Source organism: Mchenga conophoros, unplaced genomic scaffold (assembly GCF_057382185.1).
Source record: "Mchenga conophoros isolate Kocher_MC1m ecotype Shallow Benthic unplaced genomic scaffold, M_conophoros_male_GT1.1 unmapped_scaffold_5, whole genome shotgun sequence".
NCBI lineage: Eukaryota > Metazoa > Chordata > Actinopteri > Cichliformes > Cichlidae > Mchenga > Mchenga conophoros.
Window position 1 is genome coordinate 340,001 of NW_028182332.1, and position 14,347 is coordinate 354,347.

At 48.8% G+C, this 14,347-nt stretch overlaps 1 protein-coding gene across 3 annotated transcripts in view; it reads left to right on the forward strand.

The window, feature by feature from the left end:
* Positions 1-14,347, forward strand: part of LOC146546194 (MAM domain-containing glycosylphosphatidylinositol anchor protein 2-like) — a 154,683-nt gene that overhangs the window by 61,022 nt on the left and 79,314 nt on the right. For all 3 annotated transcript variants that reach the window (XR_014891017.1, XM_085266636.1, XM_085266635.1), the window contains exons 4-6: positions 4,911-5,107; positions 7,194-7,326; positions 10,929-11,201. Coding sequence is in view for 2 of the 3 variants with exons in the window: in XM_085266636.1 (XP_085122762.1) it covers positions 4,911-5,107; positions 7,194-7,326; positions 10,929-11,201 (603 nt within the window). In the remaining variant the exon portion in view is untranslated. The remainder of the gene's footprint in view (positions 1-4,910; positions 5,108-7,193; positions 7,327-10,928; positions 11,202-14,347) is intronic.

Sequence of the window (14,347 nt, forward strand, 5' to 3'; positions counted from 1 at the left end):
GTGCTGCCTGTGAGGCACAGAAGCTTTTACACAAAGGTAACTGCAGCAAGAGATGAATGGTTTCCTTCACTGCGCCTTACCCTGCAGCCAGCACAGCCTCACTGCGCAGGCTGAGCTGTGGGAGTAGCATGTTGTGGCAGCAGATTGTTTGGGCCTGTGAGTAACTGCACTGGCTGCTTTTTAGAGTTGGACGTTGCTCTGTGTGAAGTGGATTAGTAACCATTAGCCCTTCTGCCCGTGGCAACTTCATAACCACACTCATTATGACCGTGGATCACAATTGGCCAGCTGCAGTCAGCTGATCGGGGAGCTCGCTGTGTTTCCACACACTTTAAAAGCCCTGGGCTCTGCAGTAATTACCCAAACCACAGGAAAACTGACCCGCTGTTTGGAAAATAGAAGGAGGTGTAAATTCAGACTCCACAGGAGGAAACAAACTGCCTGTGCAGGGCTGCATATATCCACTAAGTAAACACATCCAGTGTGCAGTAAAGGGCTGAAGTGAAGTGGCCTTCTGGCTCTGATGGCTCATGCTGCACTCAGGTGCCCACTGCACTCTGTTTGAGATGCTTAAAGGGACAGCGAGCTGACGCCTGCTGAGGCTGGAAGCTTCTCCTGGTGCGGAGAACACGAGGAGATTAGACGTGTCCACCATCACTGAGCTGCAGATGCTGTCAGTGAGCCGCTCAGTGTGCAGAGCAGCTGCTTCATCAGAGAGATAACTCCACCCACCCGGCTGCTGGATGTTTCCATTGTAATCTTCTTCTTTAACATTCTAATAATCATAATAACATATGACTCCTCCCCCTCCTTCTCCTCTCCCTATGACTCCTCCCCCTCTCCCCATGATTCCTCCCCCTCTCCCTATGATTCCTCCACCCCTCCTTCCCCTCTCCCTATGATTCCTCCCCCTCTCCCTATGATTCCTCCCCCTCTCCCTATGATTCCTCCACCCCTCCTCATCCTCTCCCTATGATTCCTCCCCCTCTCCTCCACCCCTCCCTATGATTCCTCCACCCCTCCTTCTCCTCTCCCTATGATTCCTCCCCCTCTCCCTATGATTCCTCCCCCTCTCCCTATGATTCCTCCACCCCTCCTCCTCCTCTCCCTCTGATTCCTCCACCCCTCCTCCTCCTCTCCCTCTGATTCCTCCCCCTCTCCCTATGATTCCTCCACCCCTCCTCCTCCTCTCCCTCTGATTCCTCCCCCTCTCCCTATGATTCCTCCACCCCTCCTCCTCCTCTCCCTATGATTCCTCCCCCTCTCCCTATGATTCCTCCACCCCTCCTCCTCCTCTCCCTCTGATTCCTCCCCCTCTCCCTATGATTCCTCCACCTCTCCCTATGATTCCTCCACCCCTCCTCCTCTCCCTATGATTCCTCCCCCTCTCCTCCACCTCTCCCTATGATTCCTCCACCCCTCCTCCTCCTCTCCCTCTGATTCCTCCACCCCTCCTCCTCCTCTCCCTCTGATTCCTCCACCCCTCCTCCACCTCTCCCCATGATTCCTCCACCCCTCCTCCTCCTCTCCCTCTGATTCCTCCACCCCTCCTCCACCTCTCCCTCTGATTCCTCCACCCCTCCTCCCCCTCTCCCTATGATTCCTCCCCCTCTCCCTATGATTCCTCCACCCCTCTTCCTCTCCCTATGATTCCTCCCCCTCTCCTCCACCTCTCCCTATGATTCCTCCACCCCTCCTCCTCCTCTCCCTCTGATTCCTCCACCCCTCCTCCTCCTCTCCCTCTGATTCCTCCACCCCTCCTCCACCTCTCCCTCTGATTCCTCCACCCCTCCTCCTCCTGTCCCTATGACTCCTCCCCCTCCTCCTCCTCTCCCTATGACTCCTCCCCCCTCCTCCACCTCTCCCTATGATTCCTCCCCCTCTCCTCCACCTCTCCCCATGATTCCTCCACCCCTCCTTCTCCTCTCCCTATGACTCCTCCCCCCTCCCCCTCTCCCTATGATTCCTCCCCCTCTCCCTATAATTCCTCCACCCCTCCTCCTCCTCTCCCTATGATTCCTCCACCTCTCCCTCTGATTTCTCCCCCTCTCCCTATGATTCCTCCACCTCTCCCTATAATTCCTCCACCCCTCCTCCTCTCCCTATGATTCCTCCCCCTCTCCTCCACCTCTCCCTATGATTCCTCCACCCCTCCTCCTCCTCTCCCTCTGATTCCTCCCCCTCTCCCTATGATTCCTCCCCCTCTCCCTATAATTCCTCCACCCCTCCTCCTCCTCTCCCTATGATTCCTCCACCTCTCCCTCTGATTCCTCCCCCTCTCCCTATGATTCCTCCACCTCTCCCTATGATTCCTCCCCCTCTCCTCCACCTCTCCCTATGATTCCTCCACCCCTCCTCCTCCTCTCCCTCTGATTCCTCCCCCTCTCCCTATGATTCCTCCCCCTCTCCCTATGATTCCTCCACCCCTCCTCCTCCTCTCCCTCTGATTCCTCCCCCTCTCCCTATGATTCCTCCACCCCTCCTTCTCCCCTCCCTATGATTCCTCCACCCCTCCTCCTTCTCTCTATGATTCCTCCCCCTCTCCCTCTGATTCCTCCACCCCTCCTCCTCCTCTCCCTCTGATTCCTCCTCCTCTCACTATGATTCCTCCCCCTCTCCCTATGATTCCTCCACCCCTCCTTCTCCTCTCCCTATGATTCCTCCACCCCTCCTCCTCTCACTATGATTCCTCCACCCCTCCTCCTCCTCTCCCTCTGATTCCTCCTCCTCTCCTCCACCTCTCCCCATGATTCCTCCACCCCTCCTCCTTCTCTCTATGATTCCTCCCCCTCTCCCTCTGATTCCTCCTCCTCTCACTATGATTCCTCCCCCTCTCCCTATGATTCCTCCACCCCTCCTCCTCTCACTATGATTCCTCCACCCCTCCTCCTCCTCTCCCTCTGATTCCTCCTCCTCTCACTATGATTCCTCCTCCTCTCACTATGATTCCTCCACCCCTCCTCCTCCTCTCCCTCTGATTCCTCCTCCTCTCACTATGATTCCTCCCCCTCTCCCTATGATTCCTCCACCCCTCCTCCCCCTCTCCCTATGATTCCTCCACCTCTCCCTATGATTCCTCCACCCCTCCTCCTCTCCCTATGATTCCTCCCCCTCTCCTCCACCTCTCCCTATGATTCCTCCACCCCTCCTCCTCCTCTCCCTCTGATTCCTCCACCCCTCCTCCTCCTCTCCCTCTGATTCCTCCACCCCTCCTCCACCTCTCCCCATGATTCCTCCACCCCTCCTCCTCCTCTCCCTCTGATTCCTCCACCCCTCCTCCACCTCTCCCTCTGATTCCTCCACCCCTCCTCCCCCTCTCCCTATGATTCCTCCCCCTCTCCCTATGATTCCTCCACCCCTCTTCCTCTCCCTATGATTCCTCCCCCTCTCCTCCACCTCTCCCTATGATTCCTCCACCCCTCCTCCTCCTCTCTCTCTGATTCCTCCCCCTCTCCCTATGATTCTTCCCCCTCTCCCTATGATTCCTCCACCCCTCCTCCTCCTCTCCCTCTGATTCCTCCACCCCTCCTCCTCCTCTCCCTCTGATTCCTCCACCCCTCCTCCACCTCTCCCTCTGATTCCTCCACCCCTCCTCCTCCTGTCCCTATGACTCCTCCCCCTCCTCCTCCTCTCCCTATGACTCCTCCCCCCTCCTCCACCTCTCCCTATGATTCCTCCCCCTCTCCTCCACCTCTCCCCATGATTCCTCCACCCCTCCTTCTCCTCTCCCTATGACTCCTCCCCCCTCCCCCTCTCCCTATGATTCCTCCCCCTCTCCCTATAATTCCTCCACCCCTCCTCCTCCTCTCCCTATGATTCCTCCACCTCTCCCTCTGATTTCTCCCCCTCTCCCTATGATTCCTCCACCTCTCCCTATAATTCCTCCACCCCTCCTCCTCTCCCTATGATTCCTCCCCCTCTCCTCCACCTCTCCCTATGATTCCTCCACCCCTCCTCCTCCTCTCCCTCTGATTCCTCCCCCTCTCCCTATGATTCCTCCCCCTCTCCCTATAATTCCTCCACCCCTCCTCCTCCTCTCCCTATGATTCCTCCACCTCTCCCTCTGATTCCTCCCCCTCTCCCTATGATTCCTCCACCTCTCCCTATGATTCCTCCCCCTCTCCTCCACCTCTCCCTATGATTCCTCCACCCCTCCTCCTCCTCTCCCTCTGATTCCTCCCCCTCTCCCTATGATTCCTCCCCCTCTCCCTATGATTCCTCCACCCCTCCTCCTCCTCTCCCTCTGATTCCTCCCCCTCTCCCTATGATTCCTCCACCCCTCCTTCTCCCCTCCCTATGATTCCTCCACCCCTCCTCCTTCTCTCTATGATTCCTCCCCCTCTCCCTCTGATTCCTCCACCCCTCCTCCTCCTCTCCCTCTGATTCCTCCTCCTCTCACTATGATTCCTCCCCCTCTCCCTATGATTCCTCCACCCCTCCTTCTCCTCTCCCTATGATTCCTCCACCCCTCCTCCTCTCACTATGATTCCTCCACCCCTCCTCCTCCTCTCCCTCTGATTCCTCCTCCTCTCCTCCACCTCTCCCCATGATTCCTCCACCCCTCCTCCTTCTCTCTATGATTCCTCCCCCTCTCCCTCTGATTCCTCCTCCTCTCACTATGATTCCTCCCCCTCTCCCTATGATTCCTCCACCCCTCCTCCTCTCACTATGATTCCTCCACCCCTCCTCCTCCTCTCCCTCTGATTCCTCCTCCTCTCACTATGATTCCTCCCCCTCTCCCTATGATTCCTCCACCCCTCCTTCTCCTCTCCCTATGATTCCTCCACCCCTCCTACTCTCACTATGATTCCTCCCCCTCTCCTCCCCCTCTCACTATGATTCCTCCCCCTCTCCTCCACCTCTCCCTATGATTCGTCCCCCTCTCCCTCTGATTCCTCCACCTCTCTCAGACCTGGATGACCCAGTGATAACGATACATCAGAGTGTGGGTGAAGCAAAGGAGCAGTTCTACTTTGAGCGGACAGTCTTCCTGCGCTGCGTAGCAAACTCCAACCCTCCTGTCCACTACACCTGGAGGAGAGGCAGGGAGGTGCTGTCGCAGGGCTCAGACTCTGGGGTGGAGATCTACGAGCCGTTCTTCACACAGGTGAGAGACACATTTTCATCTCATCTTCAATGAAGCGTTTTAGTTCATGACATGAAGCTGTCGCTGTTAGCAGCATCAGGTCTGTGGGAGAAGCACAAGAGTTCATTAAAAAGAGACGTTAGAGCACAAAAGCAAAGCTCGGTTTGAACAGGTACAGGTCAGGTTTTACAGCTCGGCATCGTCCGTCCTGCCCGAAGTCAGAAAGTAGCCTCCAACAATGGTGCTCCACAGCTGTTTCTGCACACAGGGCTAGCACACCTAGCAGAAAAAGTCACAGTATTGTCCCAGATGTTTTAGGACACGGTGTTGTACAGAGCTCTGAGACAGGGAAACTTGCGTCCTTGATGTTGTCGTCGTGTTAACTTCATGCTTATTCAGGATATTTACAGCTAAATCTTAGGCAGCAGATGTTTGCAGGTGTTGTTGTTGCAGAGTGTCAAACGTCCTGAAATGACTGCATTTGAATAGGAATTATTCTGATCTCATGCCTCGCTGTGTTCCTGCGACGTGGTTCGCACCACCCTCAGTGACAGCACACACCTCTGATCTCAGCTCATCTCCCTGAACACCTGAATGCAGATTCACTGAGTGATTAATCAGTGTGTTCAATACAAATGATCAGTTTGTCTTTGAGTCTCTAACAGTCGTTTAACGTAATCCTTTTCACAAGTTTACCTTTTGATGAGCTTACAGACGTCTGCTTATGATCAGCAGGATGGGAGAAACACTAACAAAGCGTTTAGTTTAACGCTGCCATGATTCCTGTTGTGTCCAAATTACACATCAGCCCTCGCGTGTTGGACAGACGCAGACTTTACTAAACTTTCTTTTTGTCTTAATAATCTGCAGCAACTAATGTGTTTAGAAGGAAGTGAACTGAGCTATAAATGCGTCTCCACAGAGAGATCCAGCAAATTATTCTTCCTCATTTTGTGTTTGCTCCCCTTCCACAGAGCTTCATCAGTGAAAGTCTTTTTAGTTCCAGCCTGGTTTCCTTTTTCTCACTCAGTCCTCGGCTGTGGCCAAAAATAGCTGAAAGTTGGATGTTTTTAGCCTCGCAGTGACGTGCAAAGCACCGCTGATTTCTACAGCCTGGTGAACAAATATGTGTTTATTGGCTTGATGGAAAAAACCCTTAAAACTTGCTATGAAAACAAAAATCTTGGCAGATAAACCAGTTTGTGATTCCAGTTCTGAATCCAAATGTTCTGTGTTTAACAGTTGGGAAAGTCATAGTTTAAGCCTCATCCTCGTCCTCCTGAGGATTAAAACCTCTGCAGATGGAGAGTCCAGATTTGCCTTTTTTCCCTTTGGCCGAGGTTTGGATTTAATTTGGAGCAAAGGGAAGCCAGCCAATCAGGCAGCTAGTTAGTGGGCCGTGTAATACCGCAGCGGAGATAACATTCACGGCAGATTTGAACGCTGTCGACTGTAATGCCTTCAGCCCAGAGCTCACCGACCGGTTAACCCCTCCCCCCTCGCTTCTCATGGGCTGTAATGAGAAGCTTATCTCCTCCTCCTCTTCCTCCACAGCCAAAGAGTTGGCTGCCATCTTTGCACAAACATCCCATTTAAATGTCATCTAATCTCATCTCATCTGTCCGTGAGGCGGAAGGCAGCGTGGAGGCTGCCAGTGGAGATAAGAGAGATTTGGCAGTGAGGTGGAGACGGGAGGAGGAGGAGCGCGAGAAGCAGGAGGAAGAAGGATGAATTTGCTGTCTGTCAGTTTACTGTAATTATAGTTACACGTCACGAGCACAGAGACATCTCCAATTATTTGTACTGCTGCGTGCACATCTGTGAGAGAAACACAACAGCAGCTGTTGTTCCCTGGATGAGCAAGATGTCCCGTTAATCACCTCAGTGCTGTTTGTGGAGGACATGCGTGTATTTCACTGTTCATTTGTTATTGAAAGGTTTAGTTTGAGTATTAGACGAATCAGAGCAAACATAAGATGGTAGTGAAAAGAGAATCAGAGAGGAAACCCCACGGTGTTCGGAGCTGATCGCTGACCGCAGGTGTTAGACGCGTGGCACACACCTGTAAGAGCTGAAACAGGTCCAGTGATGTGCGTCTGTGTTTCAGGGAGAGACAAAGATTCTGAAGCTGAAGAATCTGCGGCCGCAGGATTACGCCGACTACACCTGCTTCTCCTCCGTCAGGAACGTCTGTGGCATCGAAGACAAGAGCGCCCACTTCACTCTGAGCAACAGGACAGGTACACAGAAACCCACAGAGCTTCACCCACAGTACAGAGATCAGCCGTGCTTTTATCAGTAGCACATTCATGTTGTTTTTAACCCTTTAAGACCTACCATAGAACCAAGTCCTCCACAGCATGTATATTTTTACATGCTGTGGAGCCATTTTTGGGAGTATTTCAAGTTGCTATACAGCAATACAACCATTAGAGCCCAGATTTTAACAATATGTCTGCATTAAGTGCATAGTAATTACATAAATTGCAAAAAAGTGCAATAAACTACAAAAAAACGTAAAATCGTTTTTGCTTTTTTAACATATATTTCTAGTTAGAGAAATTTAAGAGGCTTATCCCTCAAAACTGTAAATGCAAAAAAGTTGCACAAAATAGTTTCCCACCACAGGAAATTTATTTTAAGTGTCTTCATAGTTTTATTTTTGAAATACACCAATTTTTATACACCGCTGGAAAAACGAAAATAAATATTATAGTGCAAATTTGCAAAAAAAAAAGCAGCATCTGCTGGAAATAAACTATTTCCAGCAGTGCAATATGAGTCCTCAGCATCCCAGAAACGACACAGGAAGTCATGAAGTCAAACATAACTTTTAAAAACACCAGTATAGGCTCATGAGGCCCTGATGGTAAAAAACTACATTTCCGCAAAATGACGTCACTTCCGGTTTCGGGCAGGTCATGGCGGACATGTGATAGTTCGCGCTGATGGACGTAGGAAGTGTTACAAACAGCTGATCGGATCGGCAAAGTGTGTTGCTGGAATATTATGTTTTTGTTGCTGCAAGTGCTTTTTATGCAGTTTTTATGTGGAAGGAAACTGTGACCGAGGACAAGCTGATGGCATCAGATGTAAGAACAACTCCACCGGTTTCATATGCAAAAAAAATTATTGCGCTAGCTCACGTGGTTGCAGTGCTACCGAGATTTTAGAATAGTTACGCAAAACGGAGCGTGCCCGCTCTGACCGGCTTTAAAGGGTTAAAGACTTCATTATATAAAGTTAGTTTTAATGCTTGGTCCCCTGAGTCGTGGCAGATGGCCCCGCCCCTCCCTGAGCCTGGTTCTGCTGGAGGTTTCTTCCTGTTCAAAGGGAGTTTTTCCTTCCCACTGTCACCAAAGTGCTGCTCATAGTGGGTCATGTGATTGTTGGGTGTTCTCTGTTTTCTTTGTCGTGTCTGTTGAACCTTACAACGTGAAGCTCTTGTTGTTGTGACCTGGTGCTGTGTAAATAAAAGTGCACTGAACTCTGCAGCAGTTAAACACAGACAGTACCATTAACCTTTTAGACTAATAAAAATGGAGCTTTTGGTTTAGCTGTGCACTGAGCTTCAAACGTGTCTCCAGGAAATGAGCCGTTTGGGCCAGCCTCACGCCGTCAGCTGTAGTCTCTGTCCTGGAGGGCGCCACTTGGATGTAGCGGCTCGATCTGCTGCTTGACGTGTGAGAGTACTCACATTTTTACAGCCTGGCGTTGCTTTTCTGCATGTTTCGTTGTGAGTGTGTGCGACTGCGCCTGTGCGTGCACGCCGTGATGGTAGAAATGCAGCTGTGTGAGGCGCCGTCGCAGATCTCTTCTTCTCTTTTTAAACCTAGTTGTGTACTTGTAATCTGTGTGCGTGCAGTCACATGCACGTTCTTCATGAAAGGTTTTCCTCTGCTCGCTCAGGCTGCCGCTCTTGACCGGTACAGTAGATCCCACCGCCCCATGGCTTGATGGGATTTACATGATGTCAGCTTAACAGAGGTCGACTCAGCTATTTTTACCTCCCTCGTTATTATTTCTGCATTTAGCTGCTTTTCTGCAGCTTGTGCTGTGCAGCTGGTGGAGGGAGTTGCTGTCACGGTTCTGGGTCCGTTGGACCCAGTATTTTGAGTTCATTATGTTTTGGTACTTTTGCATCATGGATTTTCCTTTATGTTTCTCTGTTATCTTGGTGTTTTTTTTATATTATGATCTGATACTGTTGTGATTATGATTATTATTTAGTAGACTTTGGTCAGCGTCTAGTCTGTCTCTGTCTAGTCTGTGTCTTAGTAAAGTGTGTTTTGTTTCCTGTTTTACTTTGAAGGTTCTTGTTCCTGTCTGATGTCAGTATTCCGGCTTCGCTCTCCCTGTCTCGTTAGGTCTTATTTCTCCCAGCTGTCCCCCCCTTCTGTCTCTAATTCCTTGATGACTCCCTCAGTGTATTTAAACCCAGTGTGTCTTTATGTCAGTGTCGCGTCGTTAACGTCTGTTCACCCTCAGATTATGCCTGTGTGTTTTTGGTTTCGGTGTTCAGTCCTCACTTCATGTTTTGTTTTCTGGCCAGCAATAAAGCTGAGGTTTTTGAGTTGCATTCCGTTTTCCCGAGTCCTGCATTTGGATCCTCCTCTCTGCCTGCCCGCACACAGAGCCCTGACAGATGCTGCCTTTCTTTTACAATAAAAGCTTTTCTGCTGTGTTTTAGCAGCTGGGGGCTCCATCACTATGGATTATTGAAGCATGAGAAGATATTTAAAAGCTTTCAAAGTATAAAAACATGTAAAAATGACAGCCACGTGCCTGTGAAGTGGCCAGCCCGGCCTGAAAAAAGCTGCATTTTATACAAATCTCCTTTCACACGTTTTTAGAAGAAAAAGAGTTAAAAGCTGCTGTTATCCATGTCTCACAGACCAGTGCATTATGGGTAACTGAATCATTGATTGTGGAGACATCCTGTTACAACTTGTTATTATAGAGAGTGTGTAACTTACATGAGTGAGCCTCTCTGTGGGTGGTTGTGAGGGTGTCACAGTCGTTTCAGTCTGGTGGTGTTACAGACAGAGCTGAATAAGATGGATATGAGAGAAGGACAGTAAAGCTTCAGTGTGATGCTCAGGAAGGTCAGAAGTTTCTATACCAGAGGTGGGAATGACACTGCAACAATGCAAACAACAATCACGACCAGTTTTCAGACTCAGTGAAAGAGTCGTGACAGTCACAGCTGAGAGGGGATCCACAGCCTGCTGCCACAGGTCGTCAGGAAGCAACACTGTGTGCATCACATTTACACACAGCTGTTACACACTGATGACAGCAGCGCTATCATTACTGTCTTAGCCATGTGATAACAGACTTGCAGCATTAATATTGATGGCATCAGTTTAACACTTAGCTGTGATGAAAACGTTGCTGTGTTGTTTAGTGTGGGACGACAGGAAAGCAGCATCGTTGGTATTTACAGTGATGCAAACGATCTAATCTGATACTTAGACTTCAGCCTTCTTCACCTTTAAAACCATGTTTTCATTTCTTATCCTGTGTTGTCCTGATACTGTTGTTCTTTGGGTCAAATTACATGAATACACATATTTGTTTGCTAAAAATCAAATGCAGAAGCTGTGGGGAATGTTCAGAGTTAAAACACAGAACATAAGTGAGTAAAATAATTGTTTGAATTCTGAAGTAAAATAGTTGCTTCCTTTGTTGACATGTTAGGAAATTGTGACCTGATTGAAAATCATGTAGTTTTTGGGATTCTTCACATTTGTAACTCGATTGAAACGTTTTGACTTTGTGGAAGGTTTCTTGCTGACTTTGACTTCCTCCTCATTTCCAACCCTTCCATCTCCTCCTGCAGCTCCTCCATCTGTCAAGCTCCTCCTGGACGACCCCCTGGTGGTGAACGCCGGCGAGACGATCACTTTGGTCTGTGTGGCATCGGGCGGAGACCCTCATCCCAGTTTAAAATGGATGAGACCCGATGGGCAGCAGCTCCCCAGACGGAGCGTGGTCAAAGGGGGCACGCTGACCGTTCCTGCTGTTGCTATTGACGACGGTGGTGTCTACAGCTGTGTGGGGTCCAACAACGTTGGGAATCCCGCCAAAAAAACCACCACCATCCTGGTCAGAGGTAGGTAGAGTCTGAACGTTTGATCCTCGAAACATCTTGAAAAACGAGTCTTTGTCTGTCTGTGGAAACATCCGCAGCTCTCTTTGTCACACCCGAATTTAAAGCAATGACCTGCAACAGTCAGATTTCTGTTCATGCATAAAGAGCTGGCTGGTGAACAGCTGACATGGCCCTCCCCTCACACTGTGACAGAATGAGCCTAAGTGACTGGTCCAAAGTGGCGTGGACTGGGTTGACTGGGATTTATTTCTATCACAGTCTCATGTGAGCACACTGGTCTCACTGGGAACTGGTTTCAGCTCTGATGTCTGAAGTCTGTGTGCCTCTGACAGTAAAAGAACAGCGCTGCCATGTTTAGATTGCACGGGCTGCTGCAGAGTCGGCCCGACACATCAGCAGAGCAGCATTTATCTGTGCAGAGAGACTCTGAGTGTTTCAGCTCCTCCTCGCTGTGTGTCGTCCTGTCCTGCAGTGTCGTGACGAATTGTTCTCAACTTCATCAGCACGTTTCAAAGTTTGGATGACGCATCCTGCCGGAGATCGTCCCATTTTACCTTTGAAGAAAAGTCAAACATGAACCATCACTGAGCCATGGGACTGTACCTGTAGCCACCTGTACATTAGAAACCCATGAACACGTTCAGGTGCTGATGCCAGAGGAGGGTTCAAACTCTGCACTCCCTGACCCAGCAGAGCAGTAGCCCAGTTTGTGCAGGGACCTTTTCCTTACATGGTTTAAACAAAGAGGACCTTTGATTTGAAATTTGCTGGTTTGAGAGGAGTGGCTTCTTCTGTGTTTTGCTGTGGCACTTGTTTTGTTCTGTGTTTGCTGGTTTGATTTAGTTAAATATAGAAAGATGCCGGAGAAACAAGGTCTTGTCAAAAGACACAACTTTGTGTTTGTGCAACACTGACGTGCTCCTTTGAGAACAGTATGTTTTCTCTTGTGCATTTCCTCCCTCTGTCCAGTGGCGTTTATTCAGCTTCATGAGTCATCTCAGTGGGTGTATGTGTGCGCTGTTCCTCCCTCCGTGAACATGACTACCGTCACGAAAAACACCCAAATGTTCAGTTCAAGAGAAAAGCAGTGAAACGTGTCAGGTGTTGTCATTGGCACCGTGATGGTGATTGTGCGCCACACTCATCGGCAGACACACTCACTGCTCGTCAGTGCTGCAGCTGACATCTCCCTCTCTATACCGCATCACAGTGGACGTCCGCTTTTTTAAGGGCTTCAGTTCCTGAAGTTATTTTCTCCGTTTCAGGAAATCCTCATAGACTCAGTGTGGAAGAGTGAGCCAGGCCAAGCAGCAAGAGGAGGTGCATCATGACCATAAACATTTGATCTGGACATAAATGAAAAAAGCACTGCTGCATCAGTGGATTGTGTGCATAATTAGTTTTAATTAGAAAGAACTACTCATCCCATGAGCCATGATCCCACAGTGAGCGGCTCCTTTTGACCTGTGATCCTTTTCACTGTGTTTGACTGAGTTTGTATGGCTGTGTGCTACGTACAGCTGCTGAGACAGTACAATGATGCAGTACCAGTTCCCTGTGAGTGGATCACATCATCAGGTGTGATAGCTTCCTTGTTAATAACTGTGAATTCCTGGTAGTTGACTGTGCATCGCTAATATTATGTCTCAGCCGCACAGAATAAGTAGCTAGCAGGGGTAGCGCTTGCTAACGTTAGCTGTGTCACCCTGGGTGAAATTTGACCAAACCCCCCTCAGCAAGTGTCACCTGGCAGCAGCTGTAGCGGCAACAGCATCATGCTGAGGCTAAAAGACTAAACTTCACCTGTAAACGTGCTGAACTGTAATTGTCGCGGCCTTTTACGTTCCAAACACCAAAAAGGTCCAAGAAAAGGCCGTGGGTGGCAACGGGAGGTTTGTTTTAGAACGCACTTCTGACTCCATTGTTTAAAAATCATATGTGGTTTATTTCGTGGAAAATTATAAACAAAAATCAGCCAAATAACTTCTTAAAACTTAAAATTAAACGAAAGTTAACTTAATTTGCTTTAACAACTTCAAAAGTGGTCAAAAAATCATTTTCTAACCCTCCCATCTTCCCATCTGACATTTGGCAAACAAAAAACGAAAAACCTCTTTACCACACCCATCCAGGGTGCTCTTAATCTCTTGATTAATGGGAGGGTCCATAAGCTAATAAACCAATCACTTTCCAAAAGCTTCTCCAATAAAATTAATTACAAATTTACATAACAAAACCAGGTCAGAATATTCTTACACCTTCAAAGAAAAAACAAAAATGAATACAAATTGCATTTTATAAACATTCAACAAAAATGGCCACAACATTCCGGCCCCTAATTCCTGTGTAACATGAATTATATCTGTCTAAGTGGCCATCACAAAATGCAATACCAATAATTTTCTTCAGTAGTCCATCCGTATAAGTCTTCTTAAAAACCAAACAAAAGGAAAGGTCAATGTTCTATGATTTCAAGTCTCTGTTGTTCATGTGTTTGCTTTGTGTGTATTCAAAAAAGGTGTATGTTGCTTAATGGAGTGTAGAGCAAAGTGAGTGTCAGTGTAAATGTAGAGCCAGAGGTTCCAGAACTTGGCTCAGTTGGAGGTAAACATTCATTGTTTCCTCTAGATGGCCTCCACCAGGAGACATATTTTGTTGATTGGCCTCTCCAGCTCATTTGTTCGTGTCTTAACTCTAACACGGCGAACTACTCCGTGTGCATCGGCCATGGTTTCAGTGATGCGGCCAATGGGCCAAGAATTTCTTGGTGCAGCTCCATCAACAACAAGCACAACATCACCAATGCAAAAGTTCCTACGAATCTTGTTCCATTTCTGTCGTTCCTGGCTTTTGCCGTTGTCTTTGACACACTATGCAATCTCTGATTATTTTTCTAGCTGCTGAATTAGCATGAGGGATCCAGTATTGACGGCGAAGGGTTGAAAGCATGTGATTTCTTCCTCTGTGACCAATCTTTTCGTGAATATGCTGAAGAATAAGCTTTGAAACATGACTTTCTTTTGGCAAAATTGCAGGATGTTTTGTTTCCTCAGGTAAATCCGCTTTACTCAGTCTTCCACCCACTCTCAAGACACCATTAGCAACTACAGGATCAAGCTTATACAGATGACTTGACTTCCTTACAG